Source organism: Hemitrygon akajei, unplaced genomic scaffold (assembly GCF_048418815.1).
Source record: "Hemitrygon akajei unplaced genomic scaffold, sHemAka1.3 Scf000096, whole genome shotgun sequence".
Lineage (NCBI taxonomy): Eukaryota > Metazoa > Chordata > Chondrichthyes > Myliobatiformes > Dasyatidae > Hemitrygon > Hemitrygon akajei.
The window spans coordinates 277,432-297,240 of NW_027331982.1; the positions used below are offsets into that span (position 1 = coordinate 277,432).

General features: G+C 43.5%; 1 protein-coding gene across 1 annotated transcript in view; it reads right to left on the minus strand.

The window, feature by feature from the left end:
- Window positions 1-2,353: 2,353 nt before the first annotated feature.
- LOC140722979 (NACHT, LRR and PYD domains-containing protein 3-like) overlaps window positions 2,354-19,809 on the minus strand; it is a 32,563-nt gene continuing 15,107 nt past the window's right edge. Inside the window, exons 5-12 of the mRNA XM_073037603.1 lie at window positions 16,975-17,146; window positions 16,809-16,874; window positions 5,184-6,921; window positions 4,063-4,149; window positions 3,737-3,907; window positions 3,411-3,581; window positions 3,088-3,255; window positions 2,354-2,945 (exon numbers count right to left, since the gene is read on the minus strand). Coding sequence (XP_072893704.1) covers window positions 2,858-2,945; window positions 3,088-3,255; window positions 3,411-3,581; window positions 3,737-3,907; window positions 4,063-4,149; window positions 5,184-6,921; window positions 16,809-16,874; window positions 16,975-17,146 — 2,661 coding nt within the window. The 3' untranslated portion in view covers window positions 2,354-2,857. The remainder of the gene's footprint in view (window positions 2,946-3,087; window positions 3,256-3,410; window positions 3,582-3,736; window positions 3,908-4,062; window positions 4,150-5,183; window positions 6,922-16,808; window positions 16,875-16,974; window positions 17,147-19,809) is intronic.

The window sequence follows — 19,809 nt, forward strand, 5'->3', positions numbered from 1 at the left end:
CTTCTGAGTCTGTAAGCTATTGTTGGCAGGCTTTTGGGCAGATCGGCGCGAGGGGGTGAGAGAGAGAGGACGCGATGCTGTAAACTGGGCGAGGAACGGACCCCAAGTGGGGGGGGGGGGTGTCCGAGGTCAGGAGGTACCCTGAGGAGAGGAGACGACGATAGATGTGTTTGGTTGACCACTTCGGGTGGTCCTGAGCTGCGAGTCGAGGAGTTCGGAGGGGATCGAATGGTGGCCAGAAGACTTCAGTAATTGAGTTCCAACGGTTGTGCACGAAGTGGTTTGGACTTTGATAAGTTTGGCGCCTTTTCTTTATTGATTTTCCTTCATATATACTGTATCGTTATTAATCACTTAGTTATAGTAACCTTTATAAATTGTACTCATTTAATCGCATATGGTGTACTGTCTGTTTATGGCGAGGCGGGGACATCACACAGCATCCACACAAGCTGATTACCCAGTTTGGCGGGGCCGAAGGCTGCTCCCTCTAGACGAGAACGAGCTGAGCGAGCCTGAGGCGACCCAGGGGGTTACATATGCAATTCCACAAATTCACCGCCCTTTGGTTTTGAATCTCTGTTTTGAAGGGACGCCTCTCTAACCTGAGGGTGTGTCGTCTTGTCCTAGACTCTTCCAACATGGAGAACATCCTTTCCACATCTACTCTGCCTCAGCCTTTCACCATTCGAATGGTTTCAACGAGATCCTCCTCTTCGTTCTAAATTCCAGCGAGTGCAGACCCAGAGCAATCAAAAGTTCCTGGTATGATAAACCTTTCATTCCTGGAATTATCCTAATGAACCTCCTCTTGAACTTCTCCAACACAAGCTTATCTCTACTAAGATGAGGAGCCGAAAACTGTACACAATCCTCAAGGTGAGACCTCTCAGGTGCCTTGTGAAGCCTCAACATTGCATCCCTGCTCTTGCATTCTAGAACCTTCCTCGCCACTGACTCCACATGCAAATTAACATTCACAGAGTTCTGCACAAGTCCGTGGCATAGACACCAATCCAGAAATTACCAACTGGGAGGTCCTGCTTCTCAGCTTTCGACTTGGATTTAAAAATTTTCTTTTCAGGACCTCTTTGCTTTCCCTTCCTATGTCATGGAGGCTGCCACTCTCTGTGTCTGACACAGGAATTTTATGATGGGTCTGTCTGGAGGGAGATTTTCTCAAAGTCCGACTCTGGGAGTGTGCGATGGGACAGGGTAGAGGGAATTCTCTCTGCATCCGAGCCCCAGAGTGTATGATGGGACGATGCGGAGGGATCTTCACTCAGTGCTTGACTCCAGGACTATTTGTTGGGACAGTGTTTTGGGAGCTTAACACTATGTCTGACACTGGGAGTGTGCGTTCTGAAAGGTTGGGGGTAGCTTAATCCTTTGCCTAACCCCGGAAGTGTGTGATGGTATGCCGTTGTGAGAGGTCTACTCTGTGTTTGACCCTGGGAATGTGTGATTGGACTGTGTTTTATGAACCACTCTGCGTCTGACCCGGAAATGTATGATGGGATGATGTGGACAGAGGTACACTCTATTTCTGACACCGGGACTGTGTGAATAGATGGGGAGGATGAAGATTAAAACTGTGACTGATCCTCAGAGTGTGTCATGGGAATATGCAGGAGAAGCTTCAGTAAGTGTCTGACAATGGGAGTGCGTGATTGGGAGATGCAGAGGGAACTTCACTCTGAGCCTGACACGGAGAGTGTGTATTGGGACGGCGTGGAGGGAGCTTCACTATGTGTGTGACCTGGGAGTGTGTAATGGGATCCTTCGTGGGGAGCTTAGTCAGTGTCAGACACCGGGAGTATGAGATGGGCGGTGTAGAGGGAGCTTCACTCCGTGTTGATTGCTTCTGTTCGATTCCCCATCCCTGTCTTGTTCGCAACCTTTGTCGATGCAGGTCAGATATCATACAGTGTATGAGCTTCCAATATCTTTTGTCGTATTTGTCTGCGGGGGCAAGGAGAGCACGCAGGAAGGCGGGGGTTAGGGGAGTGCGTGATTCTGGGGTATGAGGAAGTGGTGTGTCAGACTGACTGGGGGATGAGGAGTGAAGAGGTCCTGAAGACCAGACGCCACCAGACTGACATCCCTCAGCTGAGACGCTGCTGTACCAGTGTGAGGAGCTCAGACCCATTATTTCAGTTCACCGGGTGCTGGGGGGCAGCAGTAACCCCAGGTCACTGTTTCTCCTCTAAAGTCCGACAAGACAGGAAGTTACAGCGGTTTATTGATTTCATCATGACAAATGTACAATGTGTGAGCTTGTAACGTGCGGGAATAAATAAACTGCTCCCGACTCACTCACAGTCACACAAAATTAACTGACCGACGACACCGAATGACATGTTGAATCATCAGTCCTGTTTCTCACCGTCACTCTGCATCGGGGAACCGATGATTATAAAATCACAATTCAGAGATCCCTGTAGATCCAGGGTCACTGCCGAAGTATTTGTCAATTTAACATCATTGTATCGGCCAGACAGCCGAAAATACTGTCCTCAGCAAAGTAAACAAAAGGATTCTCTCCCCGGATAATCCCACCCCGGGATACTCGTGTCCTAGAATGAACCCGGCCACTGGGCTCTTCCTGACTGTGTAATTCCGCAGAGCCTAACTTGTGTGAGATCTCGAACTTGGTCATGCGTCAGAATCAGCGGCATTGGACAAGAGGAGGAAATACGTCACTGCAGGACAGCTTCAAAAGTCACAAAGCGCGAGACTAGAGCCCGTTCCGTTAGAATCATTAGGAATCAAACCTGGAGTGCGGGCATTGAAGAGGAGCTTGGGGAATCGGTGAAAATGTCACCATAAGTGTGGGGATGTTCACGCATTCAGATGTTCAAAGGATCACTATCAGTCCAGGTCTGTGATCCTGCACCGATCTTAGTTCCTTCTCCCCGGTCTCACTGAACCGATTCCCCACCAGTCTGAAACACATTGAAGAACAGAGATGAAATAAACAGTTTACACATCAGTGTCAGTAACAGGGGACGGGGATAATGTTTCAACATGCTCACAGACCAATACCCCTGATATTTTATCACATTGAACGTTAACACAAACACTCACCGGATCCACTCCAGATTTGGGAGGGTCAATATGAGGCGACAGAGAGCGGGTGCAGATCGGTCTGTGAGGGAGTTAATTCCCAGGTTCAGCTCCGTCAGTGATGGGTTTGTACTGAGTGCGGAGACAAGATGCTCGGCACCAGAATCTGTGAGGCCAACCTTCCTCAGCCTGCAGATAACGAGAGAGAGTGGGATTGAAAGACAGAGAGACAGGGTCGATACAAATCCCCAGTGTTTATCAGTAACACAATTACTGATCCCATTAATGTTCAGGGTCAGACACCCGGTGACCGTAAACACAATCTCCCTCAGTCTGGTACTTACTCCAGTTTCTGTATTTTACACTCCGGGTTCCCCAGAGCCGCAGACACCAGTTTCACTCCTGAATCTCCCAGTTTATTATCACTCAGGTCCAGCTCCGTCAGTGATGGGTTTGTACTGAGAGCGGAGGCGAGATCCTCAGCACCAGAATCTGTGAGACCGACATCCCTCAACCTGGAGATGAGGGAGGCAAACAGTGAATAACACAGAGACACAGGAGACGGTACAAACCCCTAGTGCTTATCAGTAACACAATTATTGATCACATTAATGTTCAGTGTCAGACACCCAGTGACTGTAAATAAAATCTCCAACAGTCTGGTACTTACTCCAGTGTCTGTATTTTACACTCCAGGTTCCTCAGAGCCGCAGACACCAGTTTCACTCCTGAATCACGCAGTTCATTTTCACTCAGGTTCAGCTCCGTCAGTAATCGGTTTGTTCTGAGAGTCGAGACGAGATCCACGGCACCAGAATCTGTGAGACCAACATGGTTCAGCCTGGAGATGAGAGAGAGTGAGGGTGAAGGACACAGAGAGACCGGAGACAGTACAAATCCCCAGTGTTTTTCAGTAACACAATTACTGATCACATTAATGTTCAGTGTCAGACACCCAGTGACGGTAAACACAATCTCCGACAGCCTGGTACTTACCACAGTTGCTGTATTTTACACTCTGGGTTCCTCAGAGCTGCAGACACCAGTTTCACTCCAGAATCTCCCAGTTTATTTGCCCCAAGTCTAAAGCCAAACAGACAAATTGATGAAAAAAGTGATTCAAAAACCATGAGTCTGAGAAAACATCTCTCACTCGGATATTTCAGGAAACATTAAAATCTTCAGTAAATCACTGATTGGAGTTCCCATCACTGTCAATGTCCCTCACTGACCAGCTCCAGGGTATTCACCGAATGTCAGTAATTTAGTCTGTCGGTGTGACCCTGTAAACTCCACACATTCTGTCTCACTCCCAGACGGTGAAAAGAAGTGTTACTGACTTGAGAGCATTGGTAGGGTCAGGGCAGAAATGTGGGAGATATACCCACAGTGAGGAGGATTTGTGAATTATAAATTCACAAATTATAATTCCGATAGGAGATGTGGAAGAGGCACCACCTGAGGAAAAGGGATAGGAAGACAGAACATGCAGGTGGAAGGGGATGGGGAAGAGAGATCCAACAGGAGGAAGGAGAATGGGGAAGAGTCCAACATGATAGGTTGATCCAGTAAAATATTGCACGGGAGGGGTGTGTCTGAACTGAGACCCAAATTTGGAAGGGGAGATGAGCCCATGGAGTCTGAATATCTAGTAGTGAGTGTTGGTGATAGTCACACATGGGGAAGGGCAGGGGAGGACAATTTCACAATGATATTTCTTTCCTTCTCACTGGGACAGTCTGCTGACGGTCTCTTGGCCCTCACCGGGAAGGGGGAGTGAATCTCAGACCCACTGCTGCAGTCAGTGTCGGTCTGGGTATCAGTAACAGTGAGAAGGAATATTGTCAATGGACGTGTCACAGGCAGTGAGAAACACGGCCATTCCTGTGATTTACTACCATTAAACCAATGGCCATTGTCCACTGATCTGATGAAGTCTCCAACATCCCTTCACAAGGAACCACAGAACCCTCCGGTCCTTGGGAATTACTGACCTATACCCTGGTCATTTAACACAATCTTTTATTACCTGATATCCTACAGTTTTACCCAAATCGTTTTACATTGAAACAGCACAATGGAACAGTTTCATAGTTCAGAGATACAAATCAAGTTACCTCAACTCCTGGCACTTGTGCAGCCCGGGTCCCAGCCGCTGGATTCCTTCACACTGAATGTGACAGTTCTCCACGTCAAGGTGTTTTATTGTATCACAGATTCCGATGACATGAGACAGGACTGCGCAGTCAATCGGAGTCAGTGTCATTTCACTGAATGAAAGTGTTTTCACAGATCCCAGTGCGGCCTGAGCCAGCCAGCGATTCTGAGACTCAAACAGGTAGTGCAATGTGTTCAGGAGGCTCTTTTTACCAGCTTCACTCCTCGTGTTTCCACTCTGGCGTTTAACCTCCTCCTTCACCCAGTCAATCACCTGGCAGGTTGTTTCATGAGGAAATGGACCCAGAAACTCCTCCAGGCCCCGAGCTGTCATTGGGGAGGAGAGACCAGCAACAAAACGGAGAAATACCTCAAATCGCCCATCTGTCGTGTTCTGGGCTTCAGTGAGGAATTTCAGGATATCCCCGGGATGTGGATTCAGGAATTGTGCGACTGCAGCTACAAACTCTTGGATAGTGAGGTGTGGGAATGTGTACACCACACATGGGGGAGCATCCCCTCCTTCCAATAGCTCCATCAAGTACCCGGACATGAACTGGGAAGGCTGAAGATTGTTCTTGATCAAATCTCCATCTGTAAACACAATCGTCCTATCATACACTCCTCTGAAGGACATCTGACCAACCCTGAGTAACACATCACGGGGGTTCTCAATCTCACGGCCGTGGTTTTTCAGGATGTTGTAAATATAGTAGGAGTACAGTTGGGTGATGGTCTTGGGAAATCGCTGCGGGTCCCTGACTCTTTGTGTGAAGAAGGGACCCAGTGCCAGAGCAAGGATCCAGCAGTAGGAGGGGTTGTAGCTCATGGTGTACAGGATCTCGTTCTCCTTCACATATTTGAAAACAGCTGCTGCCACTGTCTGATCTTCAAAATGTCTGATGAAATATTCCTTCCGTTTTTCATCAACCAATCCCAGGATTTCAGCCCAGACACTAATCTCTGCCTTTTCCAGTAAGGGTAATGCAGTGGTTCGGCTGGTCACCAGCACTGAACACCCTGGGAGCAGCTTACCCTGGATTAAACTGTACACAATGTCAGACACTTCACACCACCACTCGGGATCTGAGCACTGGTGGTGGCATTCTGTGTCTCTTCGATTGTCAGCAAAATGAATTGTGTGCTTAAATTCATCCAAACCATCGAATATAAACAGCAATCCCTCTGGGTTCTTCCAGACCTCTCTCAGGATGTTCCCAAAGTAAGGATACTGATACAGAATCAGTTCCCTCAGGTTTATTCGACAATTAATGGTGTTTAAATCCCGGAATCTGAAACTGAAGACAAACTGGAATTGCTGATATATTTTCCCTGCGGCCCAGTCATAAACAATCTTTTGCACCATTGTTGTTTTCCCAATCCCAGGGATTCCGACCAATGCTGCAGAACTCCCAGATTTGGATTTAATCTGGGAAAAGGTGCTCTGGAACAAGTGATCTATGCCGATTTTTTCCAGCTCTCCACTGAGATGCTTCTGTCTCCACTCCTCGTGGACTCTGCCTCTTGCCAGTAGCTCATGTTCCACCAGACTCCGATGTTGAACAGTAGAAATGACCGTGAGCTCAGCGTATCGATCAACCAGCTGGAAAACCTTCACCTTCTCCCTCATCAGGATTGTGTTCACTCTCAGTGTTTCAGTCTGTGCCCGCAGAGTCTCCTTGTGTATCTGTTGAACGTCTTTCATGGGAACAGAGAACATAGTCAAAAAGTTCAGTAGCTCAACTGACAAAGAATATTATAACTGCATTTCAAGATTCAGTGTTTGAGATTACATGAATTGATTCATTGCATCCATGGATATTAGGACATAAAATAAAATGCTGTTCACAGACATCGGAACTAACAGCGATGTATGTCTTAGAAAAGATACAATACTGATATTGTGATGCATATCATATTTTTTTACTGAGTTAAGTATTGTATGTAATTAGTTTTGCTACAACAAGTGTATGGGACATTGGAAAAACGTTGAATTTCCCCATGGGGATGAATAAAGTATCTATCTATCTATCTATCTAGTTACATGTGAAGGCGAACATTCCCCTGATATCCTATTGCAATCCTGACTGCACATCCAACACAACAACATTTCACACTATTTAACACATTGTTTGCATCATTATCAGACGATGTTAATGTTCATCTGCTGTGGAAATATGGAGAGCAGGACACTGTGCATTTTGGTAAGTGTCCACTACTCTTGCATCAAAACAGGAGCAGAATATGCGGGAAATACTCCGGTCGGGCAGCCTCTGTGGAGAGAGTCACAGTGATGTTTTGTAATGATAACCCAACGGAATGAGAAGAAAGAAAGCTGATAGTTTTCAATTTCAGTGATGGAGGAGGGGTGGAAAAGTGGAGATGAATCTCCATGAATGGGAGAGACCAGAAGCGTCTCAGTGATGGACGTCGTATTTGTCAGAGAGCTTAGTGAAGTGTTGGCAACTGGTGACGATCACTCTGTGAGGCGCTGTATTGATGACAACAATAAATCAGTAAATTGCCATATTATTGGCACATGCTCCGAGGTACAATAGACAACCTTTCTGCATGAGATGCAAATACATCATTTCATCATATCGGTGCAATGAGGCCGTACAAGGAAAAAGAGAATAGAATAGCTCAGGGAAACAGTGTTTCAGTTGCTGAGAAAATGCAGAGCAGGCAGACAATAAGGTACAAGGCCAAAGGGTCATTGGCAGGTCAGATTTTAATTGAACTACGCTCCTAAACTGCAGAGATCCTCACCTAAAACTACTGTACTGTGCAAATGTCTGAGGTACAGATAAACACATATATATAAACCGCATAGACTCGGATATTTGCTACTAATGTGTAAAGGATGCAGACTGAAGCTGTCACTTTTAAACACCAATGCAAAGCCTTTATATTGAACCTTCATTTTGTCTTTTATTTCCTAGTTTGCACTTTATCCCATTGTAATGCACTATGAACTACATCGTCAGGGTAAGAATTGCTTTATTAATAGGTTATGATTTATTTTTTCTAGGCTCAAACTGGTTTTTCCTGAGGCGCAGGCAAGCCAAACACACTCATCTCTCAATTGATAGGAAATTCCGGACTACTCTAGTGGTGTTTAACATTGTTGCTTTCTGTGGATTTACATAAATATTTCTTTGTAGAACTAATTGTTTAATGTTATTATGTAGTGACTTTGGGATGATACCAGTTGCAGATATTACTATTGGGACAGCGTGCTGCACAGTCTTTCAGTTTATTTTGCTAATTCAGCAGATTTCTGGTGTTTTTCAGCAATTGATTTCTGTATGTCACGTGTGTTTGGAATGGTTATGTCTATTCTGTAAGTAAGTTCTTCTTGACTTTTTATCCTGGATACATTGTCCTCTCTGTAATGATGGATCAGCCATAGTGTAATTTGCAGGACTTTGATTCTAAAACTGAATCAGGTTTGTATTTATAGTAAGGTACTGTGTCTTTTAAGAATGTGCACTGTGAAGCAATATTTTGATGAATGATGCTTTCCACTGTAATTAATCAATGCTGCAGGATCTTGTAATGTGTTGGATTGTATCTCTTGTCTTTGTCTGAATTTATCATCTTCAATTTGTTGGTCTTTTGTTTTTGTATTTTAGATATTTTCGTGCTAACCAACTGTTCCCATGTTGCCATAAGAAATCCTTCTGTTTCTGGGATGAAACCTTCAATTAAGAGCCAGCCGTTCTTGTCAAAATCTAGTCTGCTCAAATCGTGGCGATATCTTCCATGGAAGGACATGCTCTTCCATTCGTTATCTTTTTAGAACCATAGAACCATAGAACATTCCAGCACCAAACAGGCCTTTTGGCCTTCCTTGGCTGTGCCAAACCATTTTTCTGCCTAGTCCCACTGACCTGAACCTGAACTATATTCCTCCATATACCTCTCATCCATGTACCTGTCCAAGTTTTTCTTAAATGTTAAAAGTGAGCCCGCATTTACCACTTCATCTGGCAGCTCATTCCACACTCCCACCACTCTCTGCGAGAAGAAGCACCTTCCCCAATGTTCCCTTTAAACTTTTCCTCCTTCACCCTTAACCCATGTCCTCTGTTTATTTTTCCTCCCCTAGCCTTAGTGGAAAAAGCCTGCTTGCATTCACTCATCTATACCCATCATAATTTTATACACCTCTATCAAATTTACCCTCATTCTCCTACGCTCCAGGGAATAAATTCCTAAACTAGTCAACTATTCTCTGTAGCTCAGTTTCTCAAGTCCCAGCAACATCCTGGTAAACCTTCTCTGCACTTGTTCAACCTTATTAATATCCTTCCTGTAATTAGGTGATCAACACTGCACACAATACTCCAATTTCGGTCTCACCAATGTCTTATACAACCTCACCATTACATTCCAACTCTTATACTCAATACTTTGATTTATAAAGGGCAATGTACCAAAAGCTCTCTTTACTACTCTTGTCTAGATGTGACGCCACTTTTAGGGAATTTTGTATCTGTATTCCTAGATCCCTCTGTTCTACTGGACTCCTCAGTGTTGAACCGCCCCTCTCTTTCGCCTCAGACCCTGATACTCTAACGTTTATCAGTCTGGCCAAGAGCTTAAATCATCATCCAAGCACCACTTCACTCACTTCGATACGGTCTGGGGGCGTAGACTCCGGTATCGTCCTGTACCCAACTTTTCAATTTCAACCCGGCACCCAGTGCCTTCCAAAGATCTGGTTCTGTCGCTTCAATACTCCGGGGAACTGTACCCAACATTTCCAACTCGGCCTGGTGCACAAGTGAATTGGACTTCGGGATTCTCCTGGCTCTCGGCCTCAGCCCTGCCGCATCAAATTTCCTCCAAGTCCAAAGGAAAGTTATAGGCTATTGCTTAACCTCAGTGCGTTCGAGTGCACATAATGTATTCCTAAAACTTTTCATTCAGTCCCTCTTTTTTTCTTTGTAAGTTTTCCAGATCGGTAACAGGCCAACATATTGCACCAAAAGAATATTAATATAGGTATAGCGAAAGCGTTTATCACTTTGCTGCATTTTGACGATTGCATCGCAGATTTTCTTAAGCATTGAAGTAAATTCCAATTAAACATTTCCCTTTATTGCAGAATGAGGTATTTTCATTGTTTGTTGATATCGACAATCCTTATATATTTCATATTCATCCATCGGTTGCATTGTATTCTGCTAATGACACAGGGGAAAAAGTGGTTCCTTGTGTGAATGTCCTCAAGCTCCAGTACCTCCTCCCCAACTGTAGCAATAAGAATTGGGCATGGCATGAGTGATGCGGTTCCTAACTGATGGATGTGCCTCTTTGGAGCATCGGGCTTTGAAGATGTAAAAAGACCCTAATGGTAGTTATATACAAACCCCCAAACAGTAAAAGGATGTGATCGACAAGTTACAGCGGGAGATAGAAAATGCATGCCAAAAGGACAATGTTACAATAGTCATGGGGGATTTCAATTTGCAGGTAGGATTGGTAGTCAGGATGTTGTGGGATTCCAAGAGGGGGAATCTCTTGAATGCCTGTGGTTGAGACCACAAGTGGATCAGCTATTTTGGATTGCATATTGTGCAATAGACTGGAATTGATTAGAGAGCATTAGGTAAAAAACCCTATCGGGGTAAGTGACTATAATATGATGGCATTCACCCTGAAATTTGAGAAGGAGAAGTTAAGGTCAGATATATCAATATTACAGTGGAGTAAAGGAAATTATAGAGGCATGAGATAGGAGGTGTGCAGAATTGATTGGAAAATAACACTGGCAGGAATGACGGCAGAGCAGCAATGGCTGGAATTTCTGGAAGCAATTCAGAAGGCACATGATATATCCGTCCCATGGAGGAAGAAGTGTTCCAAAAACAAGAAGACACAACCGTGGCTAACAAAGGAAGTCAATCCCAAAGAGAGTGAGCATAACAGAACAAAAAACAGTGGGAAATTAGAGGAAGCTTTTAAATATCAATAAATATCAACTAAAAATCATGAAGTTAAAGATGGAATATGACAGTAAGCTAGACAATTATATAAAAAGTTGATTCCAGAAGTTTCTTCAGATGCATAAAAGAGAAGAAAGAATGGATATTGGACCGCTGGAAAATGAGGCTGAAGATGTACTAATGTGGGACAAGCAAATGGTGAATGATCTGAAAAAGTATTTTGCATCAATCTTCATGTGGAAGACATCAGCAGTATGGTGGAAGTTCCAGGTATTGACGGGTCATGAGTGTCTGAAGTTACCATTACTAGAGAGAAGGTTCTTTGGAAGATGAACGATCTGAAGGTAGACAATGTTGGGATCAGGTAGGATGCTCAGAGATCTTGACACCTTTTTGAGGACAGGTGTGTGCCCCCTCATCTTAATCTTTGTGAAGTCCAATATCAATTCCCTTGTCCTACTGACATTGTGCTCAAGATTTTTGCTACAACACCACTCAACAAGCTGAAGTGTTTCGCTCCTCTACGCACTTCCATCACCATCTGAAACTCTGACAATAATAGTTGTGTCTTCAGCAACGTTAGAGATAGCACTAGAGCTGCCCCTAGCCACACAATTATGGATGCAGAGAGAAAAGAACAGTGGGATAAGCACTCATCATTAAGTTGCGCCAGTCTTGATTATCAGCCAAGTGGAGATATTATTTCCATTCCACACAGACAGTGGTCTTCTGGTGAGGAACTTAACGATTCATTTGCAGTGATAGGTTCGGCAGCCCAGGTTCTGGAGCTTTTTGATCATACCTGTTCAAACGATCGTGTTATGTCTGACGTAAGCATTATTATCCTCCAGGTGATCCATGGCCGCGGAAAGAGCCAATGAAATCGCATCCGCTGTAGACAAATAGTGGTGATATGCAAATTACATTCGGTCTATGTCCTAGCTGAGGCAGGGGTTGATTCAAGCCATAGTCAACCTCTCAAAGTCCTTCATTGTGGAACTGAGTGCTGCGGGACAATAGTCATTAAGGCATCTCACCCTGTTCTTCTTGGGAATTGGTATGACTTCTCCCTATTAAAGCAGGTGGGAACTTACAATCAGAGCAAAGAGAAGTTGAAAATACCATTGAATACACACGACAGTTAGTTGACACAGAATTTCAGAGCCCTACCAGGTACGGCATCGGGACTGCTCCCTTGCAAGCACTTAACGTATTGAAAGACCTTCCGAAATCGGCTTCCGAGTCAGAGATCCCAGGGTCAGTGGATGCTGCAGAGACTCTCCTTGCAGTAGTTGTATTCTCCTTTTCAATGTGCGCATAAAAGCTGTTAATCCCCACCGGGAGCGAAACATCTCCGCAATTGATTGTGTTTGCGCTTTGTGGGAAGTAATGGCCTGCAAGCACTGCCAGAGTTGACGTGCATCCAATTACGCCTCCAACCTCAATCAGAATGGTTATTTTACTCTTGAGATAATCCTCCGTACGTCATACCTGGCCTTCTTGCCCAGTCCTGGATCACCAGACTTTAATGCACCGATATTGTCCTTCCCCAGACGTTTACAAATCTCTTGGTTCATGTACGGATTTTGATTCAGCTATGTATAATATATTCTGGTAGGCATAGACACATCCACACAGGTTTTTAGAGTCAGTAATAACTGGGGAGTATTCATTCAGATTTGAATAAAAATGCTGAACAGTCCAGTCTATGAACTCAAAGTTGTTTTGTAAGTGCTCCTGTGTCTCCTGTATCTAAACCTAATTGGTCCCCTCTACTGTTGCTGTGGTCTTCAATATCTATCCATAGATCAGACTTTCCAAATTACAGGTGTAGAATGGCACAGTAAGTGAGATGATTGTTGCATCACAGTGGTCCTATGTGTTACTCCTCTGGTTCCACAAGTGATATGTTGTTAATAACTATTTAGAGACTGTTTCACGCTAGCTCGGTTAAAATTCCCCAAGATGACGGGGAAAACATCAGGGTGTGCTGTTTATTGATGCCTGTCGCCCCGCTCAATAGAGACTGTTGGACTCGGGCCTGTGGTGGGCTATACCCCGCCACCAAGATGATGGCTGAAAACTCCCATGAGAGATAAAGTGGAGTATAGTTGTTCCCAAGATCTTCCAGGTTCAGAGAGCAGGACTGGAATAGAACTGCCATGTTTGTACACCACCAGCAGTGGATAATGAAGCATGCTCCTACTCCTCTGCCTTTGAAATATTCATCAGTCCCATCTTGATAGTAAATGTGATGTCCGCGATCTGTAAAACTGCATCTAGAGTGACGGGGATATCCAGGTCTCCCGAAAGCAGAAGAACACAACAATCCGGAATATCCCTCTGAACAACAATCATCCTCTGCAAACTTCGATTATATTTTCCAGAAACTGTATATCTGTCAGCAAAATAGCATATGCAAGTAAGAAACCTCTTCTCCGTAAACAAACTTTTAATCCAGCCCAGTTTCTGCTTTCTGCTTTCCGTAAAGGGGAAACGCTCTAGCGTCTGGAGACCACCATCCGATATTTATCAGCTTTGAGTAGCAATAGTGTAGCAATAGAGATTTTAACCGCCTTAACATGATGTTGCTTGCTGCATTATTTAAGTGTTTAGTTGTGGATTCCAGCTCTGGAAATCTAACATGAGAATATTTGATTTATTTCCATCAGGGCTGCTTGCATGAGTGGCCTTCTTAATGGTACTACAAAATCTGTTGTATGTTCTGCACTTATCAAGACCAAAGGTGATGTTTCTATCTTTTCAAAATAGCTCTACTATTTGAATTAATTGTTTTACCTTTTATGGATGGAGAGTATAATTTTAATTCATCCATGTATCCATGTATAGAAGGTATGCCAAGGTATAATTTGTTTGTATGTTTCATTTTGCTAATTTGTTACCCTATCTTTATACAATTCAGTAAATTAGTGAGAAAATTTAAAACCAGGCAAAACCACTGTGGATTTAAAGAGTCGCACTGAGAAATATCTCGTTTTATTTATTGGTGGTTGTTCTTTTTTGATTGAGAATAGACAGAGCGATTAGAGCACGCCAATGCTTCATCATATATTGTGCGAATTTCGCAAGTGTTGGGTGTATTTGTGTACATTATGAACTTCTATTAACAATGAGTGTGGGACAGAATCGAATGTTTTTGATAGTCAATGTAACAAAGTGAATGACTTTTTGCTTTTCCTGTTGGCTTGAATTGGCTTTTCTCAGTTGTTCCTTACAGCTTTTCATACCCTTACTGCACACTTTCTGCTCTTCGCAAGTATACTGTGGTTACCTAAATGAGCGGTGATTATTAGTGAGATGCATGATGTTACAATTTCATATTTAGTTTGTAAAACAATAGGAGGCTATTTTGATGGGTTATTTGTGATTTCTCCTTTAGGCAAAAGATCCGTTTTATCTTATTATTCAAAAGTAATTATTATTATCTTACCTCTTTCAAATATGGACTTTATTAATATTAAAGAGCAGATGTTTCTTCTGGATAACCCCACAGGAGGGGACGTCCTCCCCACTCCCCTCAGATGCACCCTAATAAAATGTCTGAGGATCTTATGTTTCACTGAAATCTAATCTTAAATGTCTAAGCTCCAACAAGTATAAACTCAGTCTTCCTTCATAAATCATGTGAATAAAACTCCAGAATAGGTCATTTGCTCTGTTGTTTTATGTCAGTGGCTTACAACTCGCAGAATACGCCTTATTATATCTAAGAAACGTTATGAAATGTGTTGCTTTTTGGCACAGTAGAGCGCAGGACATAAAAACTAGTATAATTGACAATAAGAAATGAAAGAACTATATACCGCAAAGCAGGATTAGCAAGGTCATGTTCATGGACTGTTCAGAGGACTAACTTAGAAGAAGAAGCTGCTCCTGAATCAATTTGCATCAATTGCAAATCAGGGAAAGAAAACCCATCAACAACACGGACAATACAATTCGATGGAATCCAACACTCTGCAAGAAGTGTAATTTAAATAACAGATGCATGAATCAATTGATCAGATGGTCAGTTTTTTTACAAGTGCTGCTGAAGGATTAGTGGTGCTGACGTTGCAAGAACCTCTCAGCTCTTCTTCAACAAAGCATCATATCACATTTATGGAGAAAAGAACTGAGACTTTGCTTTACATTACATTTAAAACACTGAACCTCTTCAGGACTCATGCCAAGAGGTTCAGGAACAGTTATTATCCCTCAACAAATAATTCTTCAAACAGAGCGGAAACTAAACTTGCCCCATAGGATTGTTCCCACATCCTATGAATCCGCTTTTTTATTTATTATTATGTATTTCTTCTGTATTTGCAGTCTTTTGTATCTTGCAGACTGGTTGTTCAACCTGTTCGGTACAGTCCTTCACTGGCCCTATTATGGTTATTGTACTTATTGAGTAGGCCAGGAACAAAATGAATCTCTGGGTCGCATATGGTGACATATAAGTGGTGACAATAAACTTACTTTTTACTTTGATATTATTATATGTGTTGTAAATAAGAGCTCATCTTAACATAGAATGTGACCTTTTAATAGTCTTAGAAATGCAGAATTAAAGTTGTCCTTGATACTTTCAGGTTTATGTATCTTCTGCCCAATGAAGAAGTGAAAGTATGTGAGTTGGATTAGGATCAAGCAGCAAGACAATCCCCTGCCCCTTCCGTGAGTTCCTCTGAAATTTACCTTTCAATTCATTGTACTCTTACTCTGAGATAACTAACCTAGATGTCCCGATTTTCAACTTTCTACGTAACTCCATAAAATCTCTCTTCAGGACCTAATCACATTTCCTACTTGTGTCATTTGTGCCAATTTGTTTCAAGACCTCTGGCTGCTTTAGAATGCTATGGATCCATTCTGAGACATCCATGACACTGACACCTGGGAAGCAACATACCATCTGTGTATCTCTATCGTGCCCACAGAACCTCGTCGCTTATCCTCCAACTATGGAATTTCCTATCACCACTGCCATCCTATTCACCTCTCGTATCTTCTAAGCCACAACACCAGACTTAGTCCCAGAAACCCTGTGACTGCAGCTCTCCCCTGGTTAGACATTCTCTTCAACAGTATCTAAAGTGGTATACTTATTATAGAGGGAAACGGCCACAAGTATACTCTGCACTGATTGTGCATTTCTTTTCCTTCTCCTGACAGTCACAAAGCTCCCTGTCTCTTGCCCCTTCCCTGCAGCTCCTATCTATCACCTCCTCATTCTCCCGTATGAGCAAAAGGTCCTCGAGCTGCTACTCCAGTGCTGTAGCTGGGTGCTCCTGCCGCTGTTGTTGTTGTCCAGGAGACTGGAGGTCTCCAAGAACTCGCACATCTCAGCACAGTACAAAAGACTGCCCCTGGAGGTACTGTCACTCCACACTCCACTCCTATGCCCTATCAGATAAGGAATGAAGTATTAAGAACAAAAATGGAATCTTACCAGAAACTTCCCATAGTCCAAGCCTGAAGAGAAAAACTACATCACACTCTGACCCACTCACAGCAATGATGGCCTGAGGAATGATCGCTTCACTTGCCCTTGCATTATTTTGAATGATTAAAAAAGACAGATAACGTATAGAGAAGTGACCCAAGACTGGGAATGTCATCGCTCACCTATCAGTTGAGTGGGTAATTCAGATAACCCTCGGGCGATGTTAATGTACTCCTGTGGATCAGGGTCTGTTTAATTCAAAGAAGAACGTCCTTGAAAACAGAACTAAAATAATGTAAACTGTTTATTTCAATGTGCATTTATGTTCAGTGCTTGGCTTTAACATACCGAGCTCCTGTATTTCCCTCAGTATTCTGTCCAACTTCGGTAACTCAGTCCTCCACGTCACAAAGGATTCCCACATCGCCCTCCGGGCCCGGGAGCCTTTGCCCATCACCAAACTGAGGAAGAGTCTGGAACTCTCTGTCCGGTTTCCCTTCTCTGTCAGTTCAGTGACTTTCTACAAAAGGAAAACAATGAATTTATTGTGGAGCAGATAGAAAATCATAAAGAGTTTTCACATGATCCTGTCAGCTCCTGTTGCTTTAATAAGAATTGAATACATTTAAGAATTTATGTCTGACATGTTAGATGTTTTCTTCTGGCACAACAACTGCTGATATAAAACCTACACCACATATTTAGACATAGGTTTGAGGATTAGTGCAGCAAAGAATTCTATGAATGTTATTTTTCATCCAAAGAAAAAATTTCCAGGGACGTTCCTGATAGGGTCTGCATTAACACAATTATGCGGAAACAAAGCAGAGTAAACCAGCATGTAACAACAAAAGCAAAAGAGAGGGGGGACTGAGGGAGCAAAAAAAAATGGATTTTGGGACCGAATCTCAGACACATTGGGAGAAAATTGAATTCTCAGAAGCTGCAATGCAGGTAATCAGAACAGCCACATTCAGATTAACAGGCATTCAGCATGGCCTGGAACAGATACGGGTGGGAATCATATCTGAAAATGCATGTTAAATAACTACCATTACAAACCCACTGTTGACTCTTCATCCCTATTTGTCCGTTGAGGAGTAACTGTTTATAACTGCTAATGAAGATAAATCACGCAGCCATGAGTGGGGATCTCCAGGATGAATTCCCGGTGCTGATGAAGGAACGGTGAGATTTCCCAAAGTCAGGGTGAGCTGAGACTTGAAGTGGATGCGCCAGGTGGCAGTGAGCAACATTTCCACTGCCTAGCCGTGATTTGATGGATTTGCAGGTTTGGGAGATGCAATCAGTGCTGCTGAACTTCTGCACAAACTGCAGACAGTTCCTGACGGAGCAAAAGGATACATAATATTCATTAACTTGATGCCAGAACCATCTACTCCGCGTGATGCTCAGTTTCAGCTGTTGCAGGGGTAACATGCCGAGGCAAATGCCGGCGGCACCATCGCACTCCTAACTCACATCTTCAAAGTAATGAAAGGATTCACTTAAACGAGAGACATGCAGCCCCTGTCCTGCCCTTACAGTCATGTTTTGTGTGGCATCCATGACATGAATCGAATGAATTGACTTTACCACTTACATTCTTAATATATTAGAGGAGTAAAAATCTTTGCGTTACGTATCCATCTAAATGTGCAATGTGTAGTTTGAAGTAATTGATAATAAGTAGCAACACACACCAAATGCTGGTGGAACGCAGCAGGACAGACAGCATCTATAGGGAGAAGCGCTGTCGATGTTTCGGGTCGAGACTCTTAGTCCTGCCAAAGGGTCTGGACCTGAACGTTGACTGTACTTCTCCCTATAGATGCTGCCTGGCCTGCTGCGTTCCACCAGCATTTTGTGTGTGTTGCTTGAATTTCCAGCATCTGCAGATTTTCTGGTGTTTGTTGTCATAATAAGTATATGTACAACAGTCAATACAACATGGAAATACAGTTGTGTCAGCATGAAAAAATACAAGATTGCACTTAATCAGGATACTACGAGGGCCAAAATAAGGCACGAGGTTCCTTGAGCAGACAAGGTGATTCCAAATATCAAGGGATTCCTCATACATGTTAAGAGCAAAAGGATTGCAGGGGTCAAAATTGGTCCTTTGGAATACCAGAAGGGTATTCATGCATGGAACCAAAGGAGATGGGGGAGATTTTAAATGCATTCTTTGCATTTATATATACTCAGGAGACGGACAAAGTATTTTGAAGTGAGCCCAAACTGCATCAACTTCATAAGATCTATACACATTATAGATAAGGTGTCTGCTATTTTGAGGTGAATCCCGAAAGCCTGACTAGGTGTTGCTTGTGGGAGGCAAGTGTACACATTGCCACGGCCTGGGCAGAGATAATAAAATCATCCTTAGAGATAGCAGAAGAAGCAAAGGATTAGAGGATAATCAAAGTTGGAGGGAGGAGAAGATGGTGCTGCGACGCAGCGCGTGTGGTCTCTCCGGTGAACGATATCTGTTATTTGTTAAGTAGATTACCGTGCACAATTCTGATTTGATAGAGACAGACGTGAGAGCGTGGAGGAACATCTGGAGAAACTTCTGAAATGCCCGCTTCACTGCTGCTGCTACTGTGCGGTCCAGAATCTCCAGAGGAGAAGGCCTCTGAGACCTCGGCTTTGCTTGTTTCGGCGGCCAGGACGAGGTCGAAGGCCCTCGGCAGAGGATGGCACTTGGGAGGCTCTATCAGAGGGGCTGGTCGGAGGCTCGATGTTTTCGGACAGACTCAGAGTCTGCTGGGGTCGGGTGCTTCCAATGCATCAGTTGTTGGTGCCTGGAGGTTTATAGCAGGGAGAGTTTCTCCCTTTCTGCTGCCTGATATCGGGACTATTGGAGTCGATCGGGACTTGAGACTTTTTTTTAACAGTGCCCATGGTCTGCTTTTATCAAATTATGGTATTGCTTTGCACTGCTGTAGCTATATGTTATAATTATGTGGTTTTGACAGTGTGAGTCTTTGTTTTGTCTGTTTTTTTGTGGTATCACTCTGGAGGAACATTGTATCATTTCTTAATATGTGCGTGCATTTCTAAATGACAATAAACGAGGACTGAGTGTCCTCATAACCTAAAAAAGTTGTTCTGCTGTTTCAGAAAGGATCTAAAAATAACCCAGGGAATTATAGGTTGATGAGCCTGACACCAGTCGTG